The sequence below is a fragment of the Tympanuchus pallidicinctus genome, unplaced genomic scaffold (genome assembly GCF_026119805.1).
Source record: "Tympanuchus pallidicinctus isolate F22 unplaced genomic scaffold, pur_lepc_1.0 scaffold23, whole genome shotgun sequence".
NCBI lineage: Eukaryota > Metazoa > Chordata > Aves > Galliformes > Phasianidae > Tympanuchus > Tympanuchus pallidicinctus.
In genome coordinates, this window is record NW_026294740.1 from 10210449 (window position 1) to 10233263 (window position 22815).

Below are 22815 nucleotides of genomic sequence, written 5' to 3' on the forward strand. Positions count from 1 at the left end.
GACCAGCCCTGGATCCTCCACCTCCATAGAAAGATGCAGCAGAAATCACCAACGCCTTCGCTCCCCTTTCTTGGCCAATTCCTAGGTGCCATCTAGATCTGAAGGTCTTCAACTAAAATTCTGCACTGCAAAAGCAATTACAGTGCTGACCATCGGCATGACACCACAGCTCTCACACCTCCTCCAGTCCCTTCTCAAGCAAACTCCTTTGAAATCAACAAGATCCTCCAGAGCCTTTCCTCTGCCACAGCAGGAAAAAATGCATCTCCCCACAACGGCCCAGGCCAACATGCAGCCCAGGAACTGGCTGAAAGCTTTAGTGCAAGCTGGTTTGAAGGGCAGCAGTGCTCCTTGCTGTGCCATCCTAAGGCTTCCATTCAAGCAAAATAGGTTGCTTTTCACTGGTAAACCTGGGCCCTGCATGGCTCAGCAGGGATCAGAGATTTCTCACGGAGCAGGCTTGCATTTGTTCCTCTTGACCATTTGCCCCCCCGCTGCAGAGAGGAAAACTACCTCTGCGCAGGCACTTCTGCAGTGGAGCCCAGCAGGACAGAGGACATTCCTCTGCCTGGTGCCAAGGGGTTAAGCTCACAGTAAGTTCCCAAAGCCACTTGCTTCCAACTGGCTGCTGCCTGCGGTTTGTGGGAAGGGATTTTGCTTTTTAATAACATTATAAATAGGGCTGTGTTCAGCATGCTGCAAACCCAGTTACTCTCTCTCTCTTACCCATCTCCCTCCTCCTCCCGCTTCTTCTCTTCCCACCACACCGATTCCAGACCTGACCATGAATCGGTCAGGCTGCCTCCTCAGTGTCCTCAGCCTCCTGGCCTGCCTCATCTCCGTTGTGCAAGCGTGTCCCCCGAGCTGCCACTGCCACGGCGGGGACCTGCAGCACGTCATCTGTGACAATGCTGGGTTGAAGAAGATCCCCAAGGTGCCTGAGCAAACACGGCTTCTCAACCTGCAGAAGAACAATTTCCCTGTCCTGCCGACCAATGGCTTCCGGGACATGAAAAAGCTGGTGTCCCTCCATCTCCAGAGCTCACGGATCAAGGAGATCTCAGCCGGAGCCTTCAGAGGGCTCAAGAACCTGGTCTACCTCTACCTCACCGACAACCAGATCAGCGTCATAAAGCCGGGAGCCTTTGATGACCTCTCTGAGCTCACCTACCTGTACCTGGACCAGAATAAGATCCCAGACTTATCCAAAGGGATCCTTTCCCCTCTGGTCAATCTCTTCATCCTGCACCTAGGCAGCAATAAAATCCGGGAGCTGAAAGCGGGGGTCTTCAGTGGCGCTAAAGACCTGCGCTGGCTCTTCCTCTCTGACAACTCCCTCACCAACCTCCTGCCCGGGGCCCTGGAGGACGTTGAAAATCTCGCTGTCCTCCACCTGGACAAGAACCAGCTGAGCAGCTATCCTGTGAGCGCAATGAGCAAGCTGAGAGTGCTGGAGGAGCTGAAGCTTTCCCACAACCCAATCGAGGTGATTCCAGACAACGCTTTCCAGTCCTTTGGGCGTTACATGCAGACTCTGCACCTGGACAACATGAAACTGAAAAAGGTCAGTCCTTTCTCTTTGTCTTTCCTCTGTGTATGAGGGCTCAATTCTCTCCTCCCTCGCAAAGCTGCCAATTCTTTGCCCCTCCTGCAGTTTGCAGAGAGGGGGGATCCAGGCCGGCGTGAAGAGAGGCACCTGCCAGCTGCAGGAAAACCATACGTAGCCCAAGCAAGGGATGAGAGCTGTGCTCCAGCCTGTTGGTGGGCTGCTTTATGCAAAGCCAAGTTATCTGGGGCTGGTCAAGCTCTCTGGAAAGGCACTTCTCCAGAGCTGGAGGTCACACCAGTTGATGAGAAAGTATTTGGGGTGGTCCAGGACAGTCAGCAACCTTCCATCATCCCAGACACGAGGCATCTGCCCTGTACACAAGGGATCGAAGAGCTGAACTGCTCTGCCTCCTTTGTTCAGCTTGAGTGCCTGTTGCTGTCTGGAAGGGGGAGATTCCAAGGATCAAAAGCAGTTTTTCACTCATGCCTTGCAGACAGGCAGACATGTGAACCTTCACCTTCACCTCTCCACTGTGCCTTCAAACTTTACACATTATAAAGAAAGGTTTGTTTATTGATGCTCTCTCAAAAGCAAATCTTGCAGCATCTTACAAAGGGGGTCTGTTCCCGCCAGAGTGGAGAAGGAATATTCATACGTCCTGGAAAAACAACCTCCTTCTTTTCCTGTGAGAAAGCATCCATAGGCAGAAGCATCGTGCTCAGGGAATAACTCACATTAGGACCTCTGAAATGCCAGGTAGAAGCGCAAGAACACAAACTAGCACAGTGCAAGAAGAGCAGCACCCTATGGCAGCCCGACATCCGAGATGCACCTACATGGCTGGAAAGGGGGGCATCTTCTGCAGGGAGGGACGGCCCTCCCTGGCACAACGCATTGCCAGGAATGCCATTATCTGCTGTAGGGAACTGCTTTGGCAGGGGGTTGGACGCGATGGTCTCTGGAGGTCCCTTCCAACCCCTACGATTCTGTGAAGCCCAAAACCAAAGTGCATCCAGGTAAGGCAGGACAGCAAAGCAGAGCAACACCCACTGTGTGCAGGAAGACGTGAAGAAACATGGAATTTCTTAGTAACAAAAAGCAACTCAAATGGTATCACCTATCTGTACAACAACAAAGCTGTTAAAGCTACCAGAAACAGACCACACCAGAGTTTCCACAGGGAATAAAGAAAATTCAGAAGCTGGAGTCACAGCGTGCCCAGGTGCAGACTGACACTACCAAAGCAGTTTGACAGCACCCAGTCAGCATTTAATCCCTTGTCTACTCTTAGATCCAACGTCTCCAGGACGGGGGTAACTAAATGCAACACTTAAATCAACTTACTGACCTCTCTAGGGAAGTGTTCAACACGTGGTCGCATCACTTCCACAGACTCAGTTTTTGGTTGCATGATTCCCATCACGCACAAATCTAAAGCTCCAACGTAGGTGTCACACCAGCTGTAGGCTCCAAGTCTTGTGCTGAGGAAATGTGATGCTGCAGAGAATTCAGTGTTCTTGATTCCAACAAAGGAGCATCTAGATACATGAAGTTTTAGTTTTCTAGCCTATGAGCCAAGTTCAGAGTTGTCTCTCCAAAACCTCAGCATGCCCCATACTGAAGCAGCCCGCATGCACCTGGTCACAGAAGCCACACAACCTGGGAAATCCCTACCAAATACTTTAAATGCTGCTGACATCTTAACAGCAGCTCTTCCTTCTCCATAAAATCACTGTCCCTAGCTTTTTCTTGTATGTCTGCAAAGCTTTCAAGATGTTCAAGTGCAAAACTGTTCACATGAAGCTGCCACAGCCGAGGTGGTGCCGAGTGGAACAAGAAGAGCCCTCAGGCTTCTTTGCACCACAGAATTCCCTTTCCCCAACCACTTGCAAGCCATATAACATGGGCCAGGACACACTGCATGAATCAACAGAAAATAAGGTAGTGCAGAACCTGCAAGCTTTGCACACACCCTCTCTTCATTGGAAAAGAAATTACAGCAGTAATTCTCAATTTAAACAAAAGGAAATTCACCAGTTTCTTCACAAAGGCGCGCTGTGGCAGGAAGCACAGCAGCTGTTCCCAGCAGACGCTGCCTCTACTCGTGGGCTGGGAGAGGAATGAGAGCTGAGACAGCCAGCGTTCCTCTGCCCAAACCAGAACACGGCCAGGGCAGTCAGGAACAGCGAGCAGCGTCCCTCTGAGCAATTCTGCTATCAGCACAGCACTGAGATCAGCTCACAGAGCCAGCACTGCGGCCGCCCAACAGCTACAGCACTCGGGGAGTTTCTTAGCGAAGCTCTAAATTTATCCGGTGTTGCTTAATTTGGGAGATTGCAGAAGTTCACAGCTTCGAACAGCGCGTTTCCCTCTGTCAGCTCTCTCAGCTTGGAGCGCCTGGTCGCAGCCCAGCGGTCCCAGCAGCGTGACGGCGTGTGAGCTCTGCACAAAGGGAAGCCCTGGTGCTGACCTGCAGGGCCTCCTGGCAGACCTGCTGAATCTCTTTTCAGCAGTTTTGAGAAAATGTCCCCATTTTGAGGAAGGGGCAGGAATGGTTTGTCACAGCCACGAGAAGCTCTGTCAATTGCCCTGTCCCTAACGCAGCATCTCCCAGAAACTTTGTGTTGACAGGTTTGCTTTCAGAAAGAAACTTTCCAATCTGAGTAACTATTGGCTGAGAAAAAACGGAGATGAAGCCTGAAGGAAAAGATCGAGGAGGGCTGTGAAGCAGGGTCCACAGCCACGCGAAGCTTCAGCTCTCCCTGAAAGCCTGCCCGTCAATCAGGAACAGACAGGTCTCGCAGCACACCTTGCAAACAGCCCCCTGGAAATGAGAAAAACCAGAGGAGGCTGAGGGGCTGGAAACCTGCCTCTATTTCTATAGCGCCCTGATCCAAGTGTAACTTTCCACCCGGAGCCAGCGGGCACTGCCAAAGCCCACAGGCCTTCCAGCCACAAACACTGCCTCCTTCAGCCGCCCCACGGCAGGGAAGGCAGCAGCCCTGGGCGGGTGTCCAGCCTGGGAAGGGATAATAAGAAAATAGCTTCATTAAGAACAGGGATGTGTGGCTCAAAACAGAAAGGGGGCCGCCCGCTTTGGCTTTACTTAGGAACGTAGCTTCAAACGGAGCCCCACGCGGAGCTGGGCTGCAGCTCTCCTCAGGCAGCAGACTGCCAGCAGGAGCCCTGCGCGCCGCCCGCGGCTCCCACCAGGGTTCCCCGTTCCTCACACGCTCGTGGAGCGCTCAAGCTTTGAACCCAGCACAGCATCTCCCCTTCCCTAACTGGTGTTGCTCAGCACGAACCTCTGTGTTCAGTTTGCAGACAACGCGTTCGCCGGCGTCACCGTTCTGAAGGCCGCACACCTGGAGAACAACCGGCTGACGCAGCTGCCCCGCAACTTCCCCTTCGACAAGATGGAGACCCTGACGCTCTCCAGGAACGCCTGGCACTGCAACTGCCAGCTGGCACATCTGCGCAAGTACGCGGCCACGCACGCCTTCCTTCCCCTCATCGCCTGCAGTCTCCTCGGGGCCCCCCGGCCCACGTGGGGCAGGAGGAGATGGCAGAAGGCAACGCTCGGCCCGCCGGCTCCGTGCGCGGCCGCAGCCGAGCCTCCTGTAAGCTCCTGTGTTCTCCCCCCAGGTGGCTGAAAGCCAATCGCACCCGCACGGAGGACACGTGCTCCACGCCGGCGCAGTACCGGGGGCAGTCCATCAGGGACACCCCTGCCCTCCGCACCTGCAAGCTGCCCACCAAGCGGTCCAGGAAGGGAAGCCGCCATTAAGCACGTAAGAGGGTCGCAGAACCAATTCCTAGCGGTAGATTGTAGTCACTGCGTGCACAGACCTACAGCACGCCCCAGTGCACAATGCCACGGGGCTGCTGGCTCAGATGTCATTAACGAGGAGGCTGAGCTGACATCCCATCAGAGCTGCTCGCCCTCGCTGGCCGTGCTGGACTCCACAGGCTCACGGAGCAGAGACGCTGCCCGGAGCAGTAGGGATGGAGTCAGCCCCTGAAACAAACACAGACCTAACGACCGGCCTGGGACAGCAAGGAAGGGTGAAACGTGTAATTCAGTGTCAAATCAAGGGTGGCTTTAGCCCACTGCCAGCCTGGGGTGGAATAACACAGACTTTACTTTTCTAATCGACTGGAGATGCTCCTCCTTGCGTCCCAGTGAAGGCTCTCCCAGGTCTGGTTTGAAAACCAGGGCAAGACACAGCTGAGGAGTCTGGCCCCAGGCCACCCAGCCCATACCTTCCATATGAAAATAGATGTCTTCCATAGGGAGCAGTTCCCAGACCAGCACCTGCCTTTCAATAACTGCCATTCCCATCCAAGACACTCAGGTATTTAGAAAAACAAGGGCTGGTGCCTCCAAATGAATGTCCCAGAACAGGAAGGATCTTTGCAAAAATATTCTTTGCATAAAGCGCTCTGGGCCAGAGGGTGACTCAGGAGACAGGGCCGGCTCTCCCTTGAGCAATGGGCTTACTGACATCTACCAGTCCAAACACCAACTGTGAACAGCGTCACACAAACACCTCCAACAGCTGGGAACTACTGAGTGTTCTAAATTCAGAGCAAAGAGCAGCGAGGAAGCCACAGCTGTCCTCAGCTCAGCCCAAGAGTTTTGCTTTTCCTCATCCCAGGACTGGATCTGGAGCTTGTACGGGTTTGGATCAACCTGAAAATGTGTAAGCTTTTGGGAAAGGGACCTTTGTTTATTTGCTAAGTAAAGCACAGTGACCCCGCGATGCGCTGTGCCATTTGCTAAGGGAAAGGACTCCAAGTCCAAGGCCCACTTAGGCCATTTGGCCCCTGTTCCCTAAGGAGATGCATAACAGGATGGAGAAGATAAATTTATGCCTGAAGTGTCAGGGATTATGCCAGCAGCTCTGAGCCTTCCTAAAGTGATAATTTATCTTGCAGTGCCAGAGACGTTATGGATTAGAGATGGAAATACCAGTCATTCCATACAGGGTGGATAAAGTTCTGAGCAGAGACGGAAAAACTTTGGTTTCTAAACCACAATACTTAAATACTTCACCTTCTTCTCTCCCTGCCTGAACTCGGTTTCAGCTCACTCCTCTAGGAAAAGAGTAAGAAAACCATGACAATAACAGCTGGTTTTCCTTTTGCACCTTTGGCCCAGCTCACTCTCAAAAATTTATAAACGTTAATGAAATAAAAACCAATTTACCCCAGTCTTGCAGAAGACAAAGCTCAGTATCTTCAGGTGTAAGAGCCACAGTGCAAGCACACAAATCTGTTCCAGTGCAGTGACACAACTGTAGGGGACACAAAGCTCCCGAGTCACTGCGCAGCTCTCGAGAGGTGGGCAGCTTTCCCCGATGGCAGCTCTCAGGCTTTCAGAGACACGGTGGCTCTCTCACTGTGCAGGAGCCACGTGTCAGATGAAAGGCTGTCTGGCAGTTCCTAAAAGTCTGCCTGCTCTGGAGCTCCACCGCTCTTCACCCCTCCAGCTGCTCTTCTCTCCCTGCCGCGGGTTTCTTCCCTTACAGAGGAAGCGCTCACCGGCCACAAACACTTCAGGTACAACTGGAGACACACAGCAAGTTGGCATCAGAGGCTGCAGATGCGACTGATGCATCTCCTCCATCGTGGGAACTGGTGGTGGCTTCTTGAGTTCTAGTTCTTCTATTTCAATTGTAGGCTTCACTCACACACGGTGTAAAAAAAAAAACCAACAAAAAACAAATGCACAAAAGCTCCAAGTTTAATGATGCGCTTAAAGATGCCCCTAAAGGTGGGATTTTCCTTTCTTCTTCCCAGCAGGACCCGGTACGGCCTGTCCTGGTGACCGGTCACCCCAATCATCAGAAAACTACTGACCTCCGAGTCCTCCCTTAAGCTTCTCCTATCTGTCAGGAAACATAGCTGATATATCTGAACATCTCCAGCCTCCTCCAAATCCCCGCTTCTCTGCTGCTTGCAGGATGGAATCCACCTTTTCGCTCTTTTCCAACATCTATATACTTTAAAAGAGGCATTTAAAAAATAAACGATGCATGACCATACTGAGAGCTAACCTAGATCCTGCCGGTAAAGCACAGTCATCTTTCCCAGAGGCGACGGAACCCACGTCCCAGATCAAGCAGTTTGTCTCTGTCCCTCCCCTTCCAATAGAGCGGAAGCAATAGGAAGGCAGAAGCGTTCTTCCCCAGCTGCTTGACCAGGAAGATTGGTCTCAACCCGTTCCGTCCTCTTTCTTCCCCCGGAGGGGATCCCTGCAGGCCAGGGCCGAGGATGGCAGGTGCAGCAGTGCCCAGGAACCGGCGGCCCTGAGGCAGAGCTGCCCTTGGCTCCCACAGGCAGCGACTTCCCTAAGCCAGACAGAAACCCCTGAGTGAAGCGGTGCTGGGAAAGCCCGGAGCTGAAGCGAGCTGAGGACTGGATTCCCTCCCACTCTGAGGGTCTACCGAGATGTACGCATGCCCAGGAGGAGGAGGCGTGCAGCACGCTGCCCTGCTCAGCACCCCTCCTCACCCTGCTCACAGGACCCAGCAGGACACCAGGATGACTGTGGTTTATTGTCATGGCTGTTACAATGCCACGGTTGCAACTTAACTGTGTTTTTTAATCCTAAAGAGATATATAAATGTATGTAAAAAAATATTTATTCCTCTGTAACTGAGTGTAAATGACCCTCAAGAGGACGAAAACTCCTCTGTCTCCTATATAGAAATCAAATTGTATATTTTCTTATGTACATCTTCTGTATAAAGCTCTCGCTGCAAAGATGAACTCAACAAGTCTCCCGGTGTCTGTCCGAGGGCTGGGGATGGGAGATAACATGAGATTGGTGGTACAAACATAGACTTAATCCTCTTTATCCTATGGGCAGGATGCCTGCTTGTGAGGGGAGGGGCTTATCATCCCTTTTTCTACAAAGCAGGAACGCATATAACGAGTCCCAGGCAGCTGTGGTCATGTCTGGAAATATTCCGTAAAGTTAAACTCAGGCCCACTATAAAAATAGGCATCTGTCACCTACTGGAGTCCAGGGAATGGCATCAAGGCTGCCTGTGGTGTTCATGAAGGACTTCGTATCCAGGAAAAAGCTCTGGCCGCTTCTCAGACGGCTCAGGACAGATGCCCTGGACTCTCCCAGTCCTTTCCAGAGCATGCAGTCATCCCTATAAATGTCCCAGTCCTGGCAAGGTCTGGGTCTGCCAATAATAACAGCCTAACCTGACTCATGTGCTCATCCATCACAACAGTGCACTTCCTCAGCGTTTGCAAGCAATGCGGCACCGAGGCGAAATTTGTTTCTGTTGAAGTAAAACAAAAAGGCTTTTTTTTGGCTCATTCCCTCACAGGCACAAACCACTCCGAGGCAATGCTGCACAGTACCTGAGATAGAGTGAAATCGGACTCAAACACAAAGCGGGGGCACGGGCGACACAGCGCACGCCTTCAGACCCACCAGTGAAACGTCCCAGGCCCCAGCGCCCCACGGGCCGATGGCCCCACAGGGGGGTGCGTGGAAATGCGACGGCGCAGAAAAGGCGCTGCAGCACAGGCTGTGGTTCTGACAGAGCAACGCGTGGTGCCACACGGACTGAACCGCTCCCACGTTCAGACTCTCAGGCACACGGCACGCGTGGGATTTTGTATCTGCGTGCCGTCCAGGGCGGAGGAAGAAACCTCCCAGCAGAGCGAGCAATGCAACCCCCACACCCAAACGAACCACAAACTCCTCTCCCAAAGTCATTCGTCCTTGCAGCACGGGCAGAGACGGAAGGGTTTACAAAATCTGAAACACGCCAACAGAAGTTCGGCCTCTGGTTCTCCATGAAGTGTCTCTCACCAGGCTGCCTCCCCAGGCGCCCCAGAGCACAGCAGGCACAATTCCCCCCTCCCTCCCAGCCCCACGGCTGCCTCTCCGCAGCCCGGCCTCACACCACGTTCACCACCTGACCACAGCAGCTCTGGCACGGCTGCTGCCCAGAGGTGCCCCATCTCGTGCTTTGGCCACAACAAAGAGCTCTTGCAGCTTTTGCACAGCAGCCACAACTCACCACAATCTCTGGCATGTGCATCTTTGTTGAAATCACCTTCATGATCTCGGGGGGAACAGGGGAACCTGCAATGATTCCTGCAAGAGAAAGGAGAAGATGGCTGTCTCAGAAACTGCGTGTTTATTCATAGCAGCAGTCCCTCAGAAGGTTCTGCACACTCAGACTGAAATGCTGGCGAGACCTTTGGGATACACTGGTTCCTGTCAAAATACTTTCTATTTGTACGGATACAGAAGCAAAGGCTGCAGCAAAACCAGTTTGCCTGAATGAATTAAGGGTTGGCAGAGTTCACTTGTTAGGAAAATAAACTCTCTAGCACATTCTTAGTCCAAGCTACGGTTCCAGAAAAGGAAAGACTGAGAGCAGAAAGAGGCACAGATTTTGCAGAACAAACACGCCCATAGATCACCACCACCAGAAAAACAAGAACCTTTCCTCCTGCCATGGACCACCTCTCTGGGGAGGACAGCTCGCATCCCCACCTGCTCAGATGTGCCCTAGGATGGATGACAGTGAGAAAGCAAAGTAATGCGTAGGCTTTGCTGCACGGTGAGACAAGGATCATTTTGCACATAACAGAGCTGATAAATCTGCTTAGGTGTTTCCTTGTGCCCCAGCACCATCTCCTCTCTGCTGCCATTGCCTCAGAAGGGCAGATGGCCTCCCTCCTTCAGCTGTTGCGCTGAGGCACTCTGAGATAAGAGAGAATCCTCCAGCACGTGTTAGATGTTGTCATACGAGTGTCTTTAAAAACAGGCAGGAAAGTTTGGGCAGAGAAACCACGAACAGCTCTGACAGACGCACCGGCTCAGAGCACAGAGCTTCTGCTGCCACCCCGTGGTAGCTCGCGATGAGAAGAGCCGAGCACCATCCGGCTTCCCAGCTTACCACGGCGGCGGCCCGTGGCAGATAAATCCCCCCTTGGATTGCTTTAGGATGGAAGAAGAGCCCTAAATATACGTAGCTCTGGAAGGAAATCCCAAGGAAACAAAATGCAGCACCAAACTGACGGCTCACACAACACAGCATTTCCCTGCAGAGCAGCCTTTTGCACACAGAGCTGAACGCAACCTCCCAGCAGGGAAGCAGAGGCCATTCCACCGGGCTTTTCCCTTTTCTGCCTGAGTTGCCAGACTTACCTCCACGGAGAGTCGAAAGGTCGTAGGAGTCAAAGTCCGGCTGGGAGAGCATGTCTATGAACATGGTTGGCGTGCCGAGTAAGAAGGAGCATCTTCAGAAGGGGGAGAAAAGGCAAAGCTGCAGAGTTGGAGCCCAGCGCCCCACTCTGTCACACTCAGGGCACATCACGTGTGCCCCGCACAGCGCTCAGACACAGATGCACACATTAAATGCACACCTGTGCACGTGTACATACACACAGCTGTAACTCCTTTGTTTCCAACGAGTTACGCGTGAAGCACAACCTGGAAATGCTACCAGGGACAGATGCTGAGGCAACCGATGGGGGCTACGTGTAAAACACGCCTGCAGCAACAAACCAGGATGGACAAATCCCTGCAGTGACCCAACATCCCCTTATCCTCGGGGGGCAAAAATGTGCGGCAAGCTCCCAAGTAGAGCAGTGCCTTCTGAAGAGCCTTTGTAAGAACAGAGCAGCAAAGCTGCCGCTGCGCAGCGGGCAGGAAGCACGAGCAGCAGCCCGGCAGGGCAGAAAGCTCCGCCGCGGGGCGCCGGGCTCCCGGAGGGAGAACTCGCCGACTCTCACTTCTCTTGAGACACCGCCTCCAGCGTCGCCTTCCCCTCGAAGCTGGGGGCTGAGAAGATGCAGGAGGAGCCGTGCAGCGCCGACACCATGCAGCCTCCCACCGACGCCAGGCAGTGGTAGAGGGGCGCGGGGATGCAGACGCGGTGGTCCTGGGTGCAGAGGCAGGCGGTGAGCGGCAGGGCGTCCCGGAGCCCCGGCAGAACTCTGCCGATTCCTCTGGAACTGGCCGGAATTCTGAAATTCGCCTTTCTTCCCATCAGATTAAAAGCTGCGCTGGTGCTTCTCGCCCTTTCTAACAATTGGTTTGCGGCATTTTTCCTATTGAGATTTCAGTCTGGATTCTTGCAATGCCTTTTCCTTGCTGCACTTCCTAGGCGGGTATTGCTGTTACATTATAACATACCCAACCAGAGAAGGGCAGCGCTGCTTCAGACAGCAGAATTATGCAGGACTTGGTGCATGCTATTAATTTTGTTTTTAAGATCACGAAAGGCTCTGATTGAAAAATTCTTTTTTTAAAATTATATATATATTTTAATCAAAGCCATACTGTGAGAAATAGCCACTGCAGAACTGCAAAAGAAAGGATTTGCCTTTCATTATTCCTAAGAGGAACTAAAACCAGAAAACATCAACAAGATCTTATACTGGAAAGAGTAACAGGAGCGTAAACATGGCACGAAATGAAGTCATGTAGAAGAAATTAAAACCTCACTCAATAGAATCCAAAGCTAACATCTAGAGCTCTGTAATTGTTCGAAATAAGTGTTCACCAAGATGAGAAGCCATTCATTTCACCATTTTCCCCTTACAGAAACGCTTTTTAGAAAAAATAAAACAACAAAAGCTTCTCATGAATCTAAATTGCAATTTCAGTGAAAGTCCACGTGGGAAAAGCGAGGGCCGTGCTTCCATCTGCAGGCACAGGGAAGGCGGAGCAAAGGCAGAACAGAGCCCTCAGAGCCCCACGTCCCACCCCAGCACGGCAGCTCTGTGGGGCCAGCATCCCGCAGCGTCCTGCACAGCAGCACACTAACCCTGCACCCTGCCCTGCACCCTGCCCTGCACCCTGCCCTGCACCCTGCCCTGCACAGCAAGCAGCAGCTCCCTGCACATTCGGTCTCAGCGGCACTGAGAGCACAGCCCAAGGCTGCTCCCCGCAGGACCCACCTGCTCTGTGATCCCCAGCCTCACCCCGATCAGGTTGGCATTGTTCACAATGTTTCTGTGAGACAGCGTGGCTCCTTTGGGGCTCCCTGTTGTCCCCTGAAAGGCAAAGGGTGTTCTGCAATGAGGTCACCTCTGCAGAGGGCACGCGTGCTTTGAGGCAAGCTCCCAGGCTCAAATCCTCACACTCCATCTCTTCATTCCCCTCCCTGACCTGAGAGATGGGATTTTTTACTTTTTTCCCTTTATCAGCACTCGGTCCCAAACCAGGCAGAAAAAGTGGCTCAGCTACAGCTGGAAAATTCACATGGCAATTCTTGATAAAGGGTTGAGCAGCAAGAAGTAGAAAGGGGAAACCCTAGAAGACTTCCTGTGTTCTGCAGCAGAGAAGGAAAAAGGCAGAACCAGGGCTTGGTCAAAGAGAGCATTAGGCAAAGGAAGCTCAGCATCCAACAGAGTCTTCTCTGCGTCCCCTCTGAGGAACCCAAGCACAAGCCTGGAGCAAACAGAAGCACCTACTGAAGTGAACTGGATGTTGACCGGTTCATTGCAGGACAGGGTCTGCTGCAAGGCTCTTAACTGCTTCATATGGCTGCTGTCCCCAGCCTGCATCACTTCGTCCATGTGAAAGGTACCAGGCAGCTTGGAGTCCAACATAATGACAGTAGATAGGTCAGGTAGCCTGGTAGAAGGAAACGTGCCATCAAGAATGGAGCAAGGAGCAAACTGTCCAAAGAGCTGTATGGAGGCCAGGATAAACCTCCTGCACAGGCTAACCTGTCTGCTTTGGATAAGACTCCATTCCTGTAACACAGGAACGAGAAGCATTTAGAGCAGCTCACGCAGGGTACAAGCACCAAAGGAATTTTACTCCAAATCTGCAATCAGTGTTATAAGGAAGAATCGTGTGCAGGACCTTCCACCTCTCAGGACTCTGTTTCTACAAAGAGCCCTTCTACTGCTGGCAGTGATGGCTGACGCCCCAACAGGCAAAGACCAAACCGCTGTTCCGAGGTGTTGTCCATCACCGGTCTGGGATCTCAGCAGTGTCAGTGGAATGGCAGAAGGCCTGAGGCAGCACCTGCAGGGCAGTGCTGGGGGAGAGGCTCAGTGGTTGTGATGTCTCCCAGCACAGCTCCATTAAGTGGCTGCAGAGTGCTCTCATCAGTACCTGAAGTCCTCAATAAGGAGATCTCTGCACAGCCCCTTCCTCCACTACGGCGTGCAGCTGAGATGACAGGGGGCAGAACACAGCTGCTTGGTCAGTGAAACCTGCCAGGTGTTCCTAACTCACCTTTTGCTCTTTATTCCCCCTGGACTGGAGTTTTCCACTTCAGGACATGACTGCTTTAGAATATCATAGTACTTCTGCGATTTAAAATGAGCAGGAAAGACCAGTGCCTTGCAGCCAACCTGTGAAGGGAGACAGAAACTGATCAGATCTCACACTGGGGTGATGCTCGGGCCATGGAGAAGAGCAGAGCCTACAACACAGTGACCCCACGTGGCACAGGTCCTCCAGTGGCTGTGCATGGGATGTTCTCCATGCTGCTCTGTTCAGGCACACAATCCTGACTCTCCAGACTAAATCTGAAGCTTTTTATAGACTTCCCCAGTAAGAGCCACCATATACAAGGTTAAAGAGTCACTGAAGAGCACGTAAGAGGTCTCTGCAAAGTGAAAATGCAGCACGACACTCTCATGGCCGGGGGTTCAGTTCTTGCTGGGCAAGAAAGCAGAGCTGCAGCTGTGGTTCCCCGCTCTCAGAGGATCACTGATGTTTCAGGCCAGGAGTCCCAGTGTTAACAAAAAGCCCAGCCCAAAAGAATCCCCTTCAGCTCTGGGCTTATGCTGGAGAAAATCAGAGCAGAATCTAACACAAAAATACAGAAAGGGAAACAAAATCCAGGTCTCCTTGGGAAAAAAAGGATAGGAGTGCCATCTCAGGAGGGAGATGCAGAACGAAAGTCACGAACAGGGCCAGGAAATGAAGCGTTCCCAACACCAACAGGTGCAGCAGGTCGCCTGTCCCAGTGGAGGCAGGAGCTGGCACATTCGCTTTGGGTTTACGTTGCCACCTGGTGAGAGCACCAAGACTGGAGGGGAAGTGCTTCACTGCAGGGCATTTAGTTTTAACATCTGGAGACAGCAGCAACACTGGCAATATTACCGTAAGAGGATTAAATGAAGGATGAAATGGGAACTCAAACTACAGCCCAGCAACCCAACTCCAGACTGCTGATGCAAGAAAAATAAATCTCATTTAGCAGCAAGAAATCCCCCACTTCTTTCCAGACAATGCAAAAACCTGCATGGTGGCCTTGCTCCCACATGGCCACCACCAGCCCTGTTCTCTGGCCAGTTCTCCTTGCCTCTTCCTAATACGCCTACGTGTTTAACAGTTCCCCTCTCTGTACCATCCCCTGCTATTCCCTCTAACAAACTGCTTTTATGACTCCTCATAACAAATCAAGAAGAATTAACAGCGAGTGCCATACAAACCTTCCTGACCACAAACTCCAGCTCACGGGCCTGATAGGCTGGATTCACAGATACCTGAAGAAGGAGGAACAAGAAGGGTAATCAGAGTAACCTCACCCCAGAAACCCTCTTCCCTAATGCAGACTCCACCAAGAAAGTTCTCCCAGAGACAGGTGAGAGCCGAAGCCCCTCCTGTCTGAGATGCAGACCCAAGAGCTCACCACAAGGAACTCACGTTCCTAGAAAAGCTATCTGAACCCTGTGTTTGCATGAAAGAAAAGGGAAAGGATTCTTGAGTCAGTCACAGCAGCTTTAGGAATAAAAACAGTCCTCCTTTCTCCCTGGCAGGCATTAAATCCAAGCCACAGGTACTCAAAACTCAAGGGAACCTTGGCATTCTGAACAGACAACCAGCAGAATATCAGCATTTCCCTGTACGGCTCTCAACAGCGGCTGCACTGAGCGCAGAAGCGGAGCTGACCCTCAGGGTCATCCTGAGCTGTGCTCACGCATCCTTACTGCTCCTTAGCAGACACTGGGATGAACAGTGCTGAAAAAAAATATCCTAGATGTGTTACAGCCCTTACACAGAGCACTGCATAAACAGGACACGCTTTGGTTAACGTACCAGATCACACCATCAGTGAAAATTGAGGGGAATTTCAGGGGAACGCAGCTTGGGCTGGGTTTCTGAATGAGCATTTGTATCTCGAAGCCATATAGACACGTTTAGGAGGGATCTCAGTAACTGGCAGCTATTTGGGATAACTGCACGTCCCATAAGAACCAACCTAGGGGCAACCTTGTTTGTATCCATCGCTTTCCTGCAGGCCGTTCCCTTCCACTCCTTCCTCACAGCCCCGCCGCCTGCCTCCCTGCACGGCAGAAGATGCGGGCGCTGCTCAGATCTTGCTAAAACTGATTTGTTAGCAGCTCACCGTGCTGGGAGCGAGCATGGAGAGAGTCAGACTGCAGACCTCATCTCCACCATATGCTACTGCTGTGTCCATCTCCTTTCCCAACGCACTGATACAAACCCCAGCACTTACCAGGATGATTCCTGCCTGGGCTGTTGCAAACTGCATGAGAACCCACTCATATTTATTGGGACCCCACATTCCTAGCCTGTCTCCCTTCTTCAGGCCAAGAGCAAGAAGTCCAGCTGCTGCTTGGTCTACCTGTAAAATGCAAGACAAGCACCAGAGGATGATAAACATTATGTGGCAGTGGATATCTTTCCACAGAGTGGAAGCCCAGGTGGGCTGTTCACGTGGTGGTACTGCTTCGGAGTAGCTTTCCTCATCCTCGTCATCTTCATTTCCTCTTTTAGGACAAGCTCATTTCCTTACTAAGCAAGATGACTTCCATTTCCATTGCTTCTTGAATATAGGGGTGACAGATACTGGTCTGGGCAGCCCGGTGGTTTGGCAGTGGTGCCTGCTGTGGGGGCTGGATCAGCTGCAGAGCCTGGTGGAGGAGGTGAACCAGATCCAAAGGCCTCCTCCTCTGGAAGGTGCTGATAGGTGCAGACCAGACCTCAGCACGGTGCGGTGAGCAGCAGATCTCTGGCTTGGCCAGGATCAGGGCATATGTTTGTCAAACGTCCTATCAGGTTTTTAGGATTCTGTACTTGGTCAGGGTTGAAGTTCAAAACCACTGGAGGTAACAAAGTTGAAAGTCAGACCAACGTGACCAACACAAGAGCTAACGCCTGCTCCAGGTCTGGAAACATCCTGACTCAGCCTATAGAAATTATTGCCACCTGATGTATTAAGTACGAAAGTTCATTTTGGAATATAAAGTAATCATTTCATGTATGCTGTCTTCTCCCTTTGATCTGTAAGGACAAAGGCAGCACACACAGCGGATGTTCGCTCTGGCAGTGCTGTCACTGCGGGCTCAGAGCCACACAGCACAACCCTCGCTCCTGAGCTAACCAATGAAACCAGGCTGGAGTTCCCCATTAACACCAGCTGCTGTCCCAGTGGATCGGCTGGGGCTGTGATGTGAATCAGACACTCACCTCCCCTTTGAACTGAGCAAACGTTTTCCGAACTCCGTCTCGGTGGAAAACGAAGGCGTCACGGTGGGGAAACCGCTCCGCTGCCTCATCCAGGCATTGGCCCACGGTTTTGTTGATCAGAGGAATGTCTAAGGTCCCCTGGACATAGCTGTCGGTCACCCTATGGGATGCAGAAAGTGTCCTCGTGTGCAGGACACTGTGAAGGAAAAGAAGCTGTGAGACAGACGCCAGCAGGTTTTCTCTGCTCTCACAAACCCAGCTGCGCTTCAGGAGCTGTGCTACATTACCCCAGCACTGAGCTGGTCGCCGCCCAGCTGACCCAGCTGACTTCCTAGTGCTGTAACGGAGGACACAAAGAATTCCTAAGCCACCAGGTTCAGCTCAGGGCTCTGGTTACAAAAAAGTGTCTTTGTAATACAGGCAGTCATTACATGCTCCCAGTCTGGAAAAATCACCCATCTGCCTGCAGTACCAGCGGTGCCCATCTGAGAGTTACAAGCCTTGCCCGCTGATCTCTGGATCACCTTTGAACCTCTGCCGTGCTATTCCAGCCTTGGATGTCAGCCCCGAGCTCCACCCTGACTGAGGACTACAAAATAGTGAACTGAATCACATGGAAGTGGTTTTTTTCCTTCCCAAGGCCCAGTGGCTCACGCCCGTAAGGTGCAAGCAGCGCATCCCACTGAAGCCAGCAGAGCTTTAGCTGTGCATCAGCTCAAACAGCAGTCAGCTATCACAGCATCACCCAACCCAGAACAAAGGGCCATCCCCAGCACATCCCATGCTCAGACCAAGCAGAGCACCTCACCCAAACCACACCTGCAGAAATAGGACTACAGCAGAGTTAAGACCGGTGCACTCGTGACATGCCACAGAAATGTGAGGAAGGTGGTTCGATGCCAGGCCTGATAGATGAACATCAGAGCTGGTACTGTCCTCCTTCCTTTTCAAAAGAACAGACAGCACCCTGAAAGATGTTAGGCAACATCCTAGGACACAAACATGCTTGTCCTCAGTTATCTCCACAGGTCAGGGCCACTGTGAGATATTTCCCTCTTCCAGAAACAGAGATGAGAAACTGAATTGTGAGCTCCAGCAAGACCTAAGTGCACTAAAGGGAATCACAGGCAGCCACTTTGGTGCCGAAGATCAAAAGGACCTCCAAAAGCATTGGAAAGCAGCTGCCCCACCTGGAGATGCCCACATCAGCTGGCAGTGCAAGCACAGCACAGGGCCGAAACCAAAACCTCTCACCCACAGGGCAGGAGCCCCCAGCAGCCCCAGGAACATGCGCTGCCCGGTGCCCCCTGTGCTGCTCTCATTCATCTGGCATGAGAACCACTCCAAACATTTCTAAATATCTGCAGAGATTGTGGACCTGGCAGTTTATTGAGAGATCGTAACATTAAAAAGTGCAAATGAGGCGGAAGGGAAACAGTGAAAACGTTTTGCAGGGATGTTCATTGCAATGGCTTCCTTCTGCTGGGAAGAGGAGATGGCTGAGAAAGTTAAACAAAACTCAGTCTGCGTCATTTTAACCTGTTCTAAAAAGATCTGTGGAGAACAAGGCAATCTTGTCTCACAGAATAAAAACTGCTTAGAAGAGATCAAAGGAGTTGAGCTTTAACCGAGAGCTGCGAGCAGAGCGATGATCTGTGTGTGCAGCACTAAGTGGGCTGCGCGGCCTTTACTGCCTCCGGGAGCAAAACCACAGAGTTTGCAGTCCTGGAGATGGCAGCAATAAAACCAGGAGCTACCAGAGCAGTGAGGGGAGGGGGCTGCAGGGCCTGCAAAGCAGGCTGCCAGCAGAGAGGATACACAACAAACAGACGTCGGCACGGAGGACAACCTGGGAGGCGTTTCAGCAGAGAAGGGCCTTGGCAGAAATGGTGGCACGCAGTACTTGAGGAGCACAGAAATGATACTGGAGGCCCAACTGGAGAGGAAACGGGAAGTAGCAAGAAGCTGTGGGCAGAGCACTAGTGAAAAGCATTTCACAATCACTAAGGCTTTCCCCGATGGTCAGCTGCTTCCCTCAGCAGAAAAGTGGCAACTTCCTCTGAAACCACAGCTGTCAAGGATCAGCTGTAAAGGAACAGCGCTGCTGTTCTCCTCCTCCTGCTCGGTGCCTTTCTCTGCCCAGCAGCTGCCTGCCAGGCAGGATGCAGCCCCACCAGCTCTCCCACCTCCTGGTTCCTCTCTCCTCACTTCTCACTTCTTTCCTCCACTCCTGTCCTGGGATATTCCTAGGACGGACAGGGTGAAGCAGCACTTGCAGGGTGCGTGGCTCTGAAGCACTGCCCTTTGTTCACAGATGTGGGGCAGAGGAAAAAAAAACAACAGATGACCCTGAAATCAAATTTTACCCATTCATTACCCATTCATTACGGGATCAACGCTCTGCAAAGCCTTTGTGCTAATTGCTGAGAACCTGCTTTCCTGCCCGTGAGGAACAACATCAGCACGGCGTTACTTCCTCTGCGAGACGGGACTCTGCCCCCCGCCTGGCACAAGTCGAGCCGCTGCCTTTGGGAGCAGAGCAGCACAGCCCGACCCTCCTCCCTCACTCCTCGTCAGCAACGGCAGCTCCGCTCGGGTCAGGCTTTCCCTTCTCACAGCTCTGCACAGCAGCTCACACCGCGGCTGCAGGGGCTGCCCCAGGAGGAGGCGGGAGGATGTAACCGAACGAGCAGTAAGGAGAATTATCTTTTGTTTCAAAGCTCCTGGGGTGGACACGTATAAAGACCAGGAGATGAAAGGAAGCTCCGCAGAAGAAAAGCCTTTGATAAGAGCTGAAAAAGCTCTCCCTAATCCACAGAAGAGTGCTTTTAGGCAGGCAATAAAAAGCACGGCAGTCTCGCCATTCTGAGCCATCGTCACATTGCTGCAGGGCAGCTTTAGGAAAGCCCCTCCCGTACCTCACGCTGCCACAGCAGGAAGCCACAAGCTGTTCGCAGCGATCAGCGGAGGCCGCCGCGCTCACATCTCTGCAGCCAAATCACCTCCAGTTCCAGTGGAAGCAGAGCCCATCTCTATGGTGACGCCCCACATTTCCCCACCGGCTGCACGGGGAACAGGCGCCGCTCGGCGCTGAGCTCCCTCGGACGGCCGGGCAAAGTGAGCCGGGGTCAGCGAGCAGAGCCACCTCTTGTGCAACAGCACTTTCACCTCGTGCACCTCGGCTCACCGGAGCCCAGCAGGCGCTGTGCTGTGCTGGGGGCAGCAGAAGGCTTTCATCGACTGCGCTCCTCTGGGGACTCGACCCAAGGGAAGCGTTACAACTGGCCAAAAAACACATTTGGTCTCGCGTGTTCCCGCAGCACGGGGCTGACAATACAAGAAGCAGAAAGAAGAAGGAAGGGAACGTTCAATTGAAATCCAGACCCCGCAGCCGATAGTCTGATCGTTATGCTTTCTGCAGTATCCTTTGACGTCCTCTGAGCTGCTCGCACAGCCCTGCACAGCTGCCAGCAAAGGGGCGACACAGCAGGCAGAGCAGAACCTCAGCTCACACCCCCAGTTCCTCCCTGCTGAGGGGGCAAAGGGTCTCAGGGGGGCAGAGCCCCATGGCCCCGGCACGAGGGTTTGTTTTCAATCTGAGAACACTGAAAGTTCCTCACGTGGTCCCCAGAAATCCTCCCGTGCAGAAAGGCTCTGGGCCGGATCCTCACTCCTTAACACACAAAGCCCGAGCAAAACGGCAGCTCCTCCTTCCTCCAGTTTTCACGGCTCCATCTCCCTCCCTGTCCCAAACGTGGGGATGAAAGAATGTCAAAGAACTGCAAAGTATTTCTTTACAGAACTCTGCGCTCTGAAGTGCTTCAGTGGCGATGCCCTTGCAGTGTGGAAGCACACACAGCTGCCTCCAGGCCCCCACCCTGCACCAAAAACACCTGCAGCCTTGAAATCCGGGTCTGAAACAGCTCACACTCATAGCCCAGAATCACCACCGGGTCTCAAAATGCTTCTCTTCAGGAACACCAAGGGAGCAAAACTCACAGCTTTCATCTGGTTCGAGCTCCTCGAATTCAAATCTGATCTCTGGAAATGCTTTGGCACTCCTGGACCACTTATTTCTTGGCCATAGCAAAAAGCAAAAGGTGTGGGCCAAAGTAAAACAGCACTCTGGAAGCACAGGGAGCCCAGAACAGAAGGAACAAGGCAGATGCATCACGTGGAAGGATCAGCAGCACCATGCTGACAGCAGCCTGCCTCCTCCTGCCCAGAGCCAACAGCCAGCAGGAGCGTGATTGCAAAGGGCATTTGAAGAGAGAGAATGTTTAAACAGAATGGGTCCGAGGGATTTATGTATTTTCTTCAGTGTTTGCTGTAGAAGACAAATAATTCACCCTCCGCCTCCTCCTGTGGCACAGCTGGAGGTAAAACAAATCAGGATTTGATCTGGTGGCAGCTCTCCTTTCCCTGCCTCAGATGGCAGAAGGCAAACAAAACTCCTCTTGGGTTTCACCAATAAACTTTGAGAGCACACGTCTTCTTTTAGCAATGCATTCCGGCAGCAAAGCAGCCAGCAGTGCCTGCAAACGAGCCAGCCTCACCACCATGCTGCTCCTGCATGGCAGCGACCTCAGCAGCAAAACTGCACAGAGAAACGCTGGGGCGTGGGGGAAAGAGCTTCCTCCTCCTCTCATGTGGATGCAAGGTCGGCAGATGGATCGCAGCCAGCCCATAAAGCGCCCATCAAAGCTTATAAAGCAGCCTCAATCAACCCCAGGAGCTGTGTGTGATTAACCTGACCAACGTTTTACAGCTGCTGACACAAGATAACCGGTTTCTTTTTCCATCTCTGCAGAAATTACCCTGAGAAGGGAGGTGTGACCCCTCATCCCCTGCAGTGGCAGAGCTGCCCTGCAGCAGTGCGGGCTGCTGGCTGACTGCTGCTGCTCCCCCTCCTCACGGGGTCAGAACTGATCCCGGCTACGGAGCTCAGATTTGGGGAAGCTCAAGGACTCCACATCCAGCTTCTCATTCATGGAAATCCATTATGATCACCTCCCCAAAGCAACAAGTTCGGGGTCTTTTATGTAAAACAACTGCAAGGAAAGAATGGTGAGCTAGCACGGCTCTGCACCGTCTTTACCTTCTTGCCCTTCAACACAACCCTGCTGGCTGCAGAGTTAATCACCTTTTGATTACTTTTTGTTTGTTTACTTTAGTTAGAGCAATGGTGATCTCCAGAGTTTTCCCAGAGCCCTCAGGTTTCAATTCCAGCAGACTGGCAGTGGTGTCCCGTGTGCTTTTCCCTCTGCACTCGTTCTGCCCAAAGGACAAGCACTGTGCAATTAGGAGCAGAACTTAATAAGTCTTCATTACTAGAAGGAGTTTATTCTTATAAATAGGCTTTGTGAGTCACTGTTCCGCCACCCAGCTTCACATGGAATGCTGGGCTGCGTCCAAAATGCAATAAACGTTCTGTGTCGTTTCCCTCCCGTCCTGTTTCTTAAGAGCAGACGTTGAGATGGTTGTCTCCCCATCAGAGCCCAGCTGAAAAGCATTACCTGCACTCCGACTGTGAACCCTGCCGAGCTACTTCCCGGAAGTCACCCGGGTAGGATTAGAGTCCGAATTTCAGCTAATTCTTCCAAGCATCTCTCAAAGCCAATTGCTTTCCCGTTTTTCGCAGGAGTTTGCTCCAAAAGGCAGCTCGAACAAAAGCGAGAACCGGCCAGCTGCAGAGCTCCTCTGCACGGCCGTAAGAACAACAGTGGCACAGGGACACCGACGGGCACGGCCGCGAGCCGGAGCGCCGAGCGGGGAGGAGAAAGAAGCTCGTCTGTATGTTGCTCGTTACAGCAGTCGG

The 22815-nt window shown here is 52.4% G+C and overlaps 2 protein-coding genes across 6 annotated transcripts in view; one reads left to right on the forward strand and one right to left on the reverse strand.

Moving 5' to 3' along the window:
* ACSF2 (acyl-CoA synthetase family member 2) overlaps window positions 1-22815 on the reverse strand; it is a 34527-nt gene that overhangs the window by 11241 nt on the left and 471 nt on the right. Inside the window, exons 2-11 of one of the 2 annotated variants that reach the window (XM_052688077.1) lie at window positions 16998-17193; window positions 16024-16152; window positions 14996-15049; window positions 13788-13906; window positions 13271-13297; window positions 13013-13175; window positions 12497-12592; window positions 11327-11475; window positions 10740-10831; window positions 9601-9677 (exon numbers count right to left, since the gene is read on the reverse strand). In XM_052688077.1, the coding sequence (XP_052544037.1) occupies window positions 9601-9677; window positions 10740-10831; window positions 11327-11475; window positions 12497-12592; window positions 13013-13175; window positions 13271-13297; window positions 13788-13906; window positions 14996-15049; window positions 16024-16152; window positions 16998-17193 (1102 nt within the window). The remainder of the gene's footprint in view (window positions 1-9600; window positions 9678-10739; window positions 10832-11326; window positions 11476-12496; window positions 12593-13012; window positions 13176-13270; window positions 13298-13787; window positions 13907-14995; window positions 15050-16023; window positions 16153-16997; window positions 17194-22815) is intronic. The other variant, XM_052688078.1, reaches the window with a different exon arrangement.
* On the forward strand, window positions 705-8323 carry CHAD (chondroadherin). Of its 4 annotated transcripts, none has more exons than XM_052688096.1 (4): window positions 705-1564; window positions 4867-5030; window positions 5195-5340; window positions 6488-8323. In XM_052688096.1, exons 1-3 carry the CDS (start codon window positions 785-787, stop codon window positions 5334-5336), a joined length of 1086 nt encoding a protein of 361 aa, XP_052544056.1. In that variant the 5' UTR covers window positions 705-784; the 3' UTR covers window positions 5337-5340; window positions 6488-8323. The 4 variants fall into 4 exon arrangements, with proteins under 4 accessions (XP_052544056.1, XP_052544055.1, XP_052544054.1 ...); XM_052688095.1 differs by having other exon boundaries at window positions 7352-8323; XM_052688094.1 differs by having other exon boundaries at window positions 7355-8323.

Coding starts and splice junctions, on each gene's coding strand:
- CHAD (XM_052688093.1), top strand. CDS start 785: ATGAATCGGTCAGGCTGCCTCCTCAGTGTCCTCAGCCTCCTGGCCTGC. Junction 1,565..4,866: donor ACAACATGAAACTGAAAAAG/GTCAGTCCTTTC, acceptor CTCTGTGTTCAG/TTTGCAGACAACGCGTTCGC.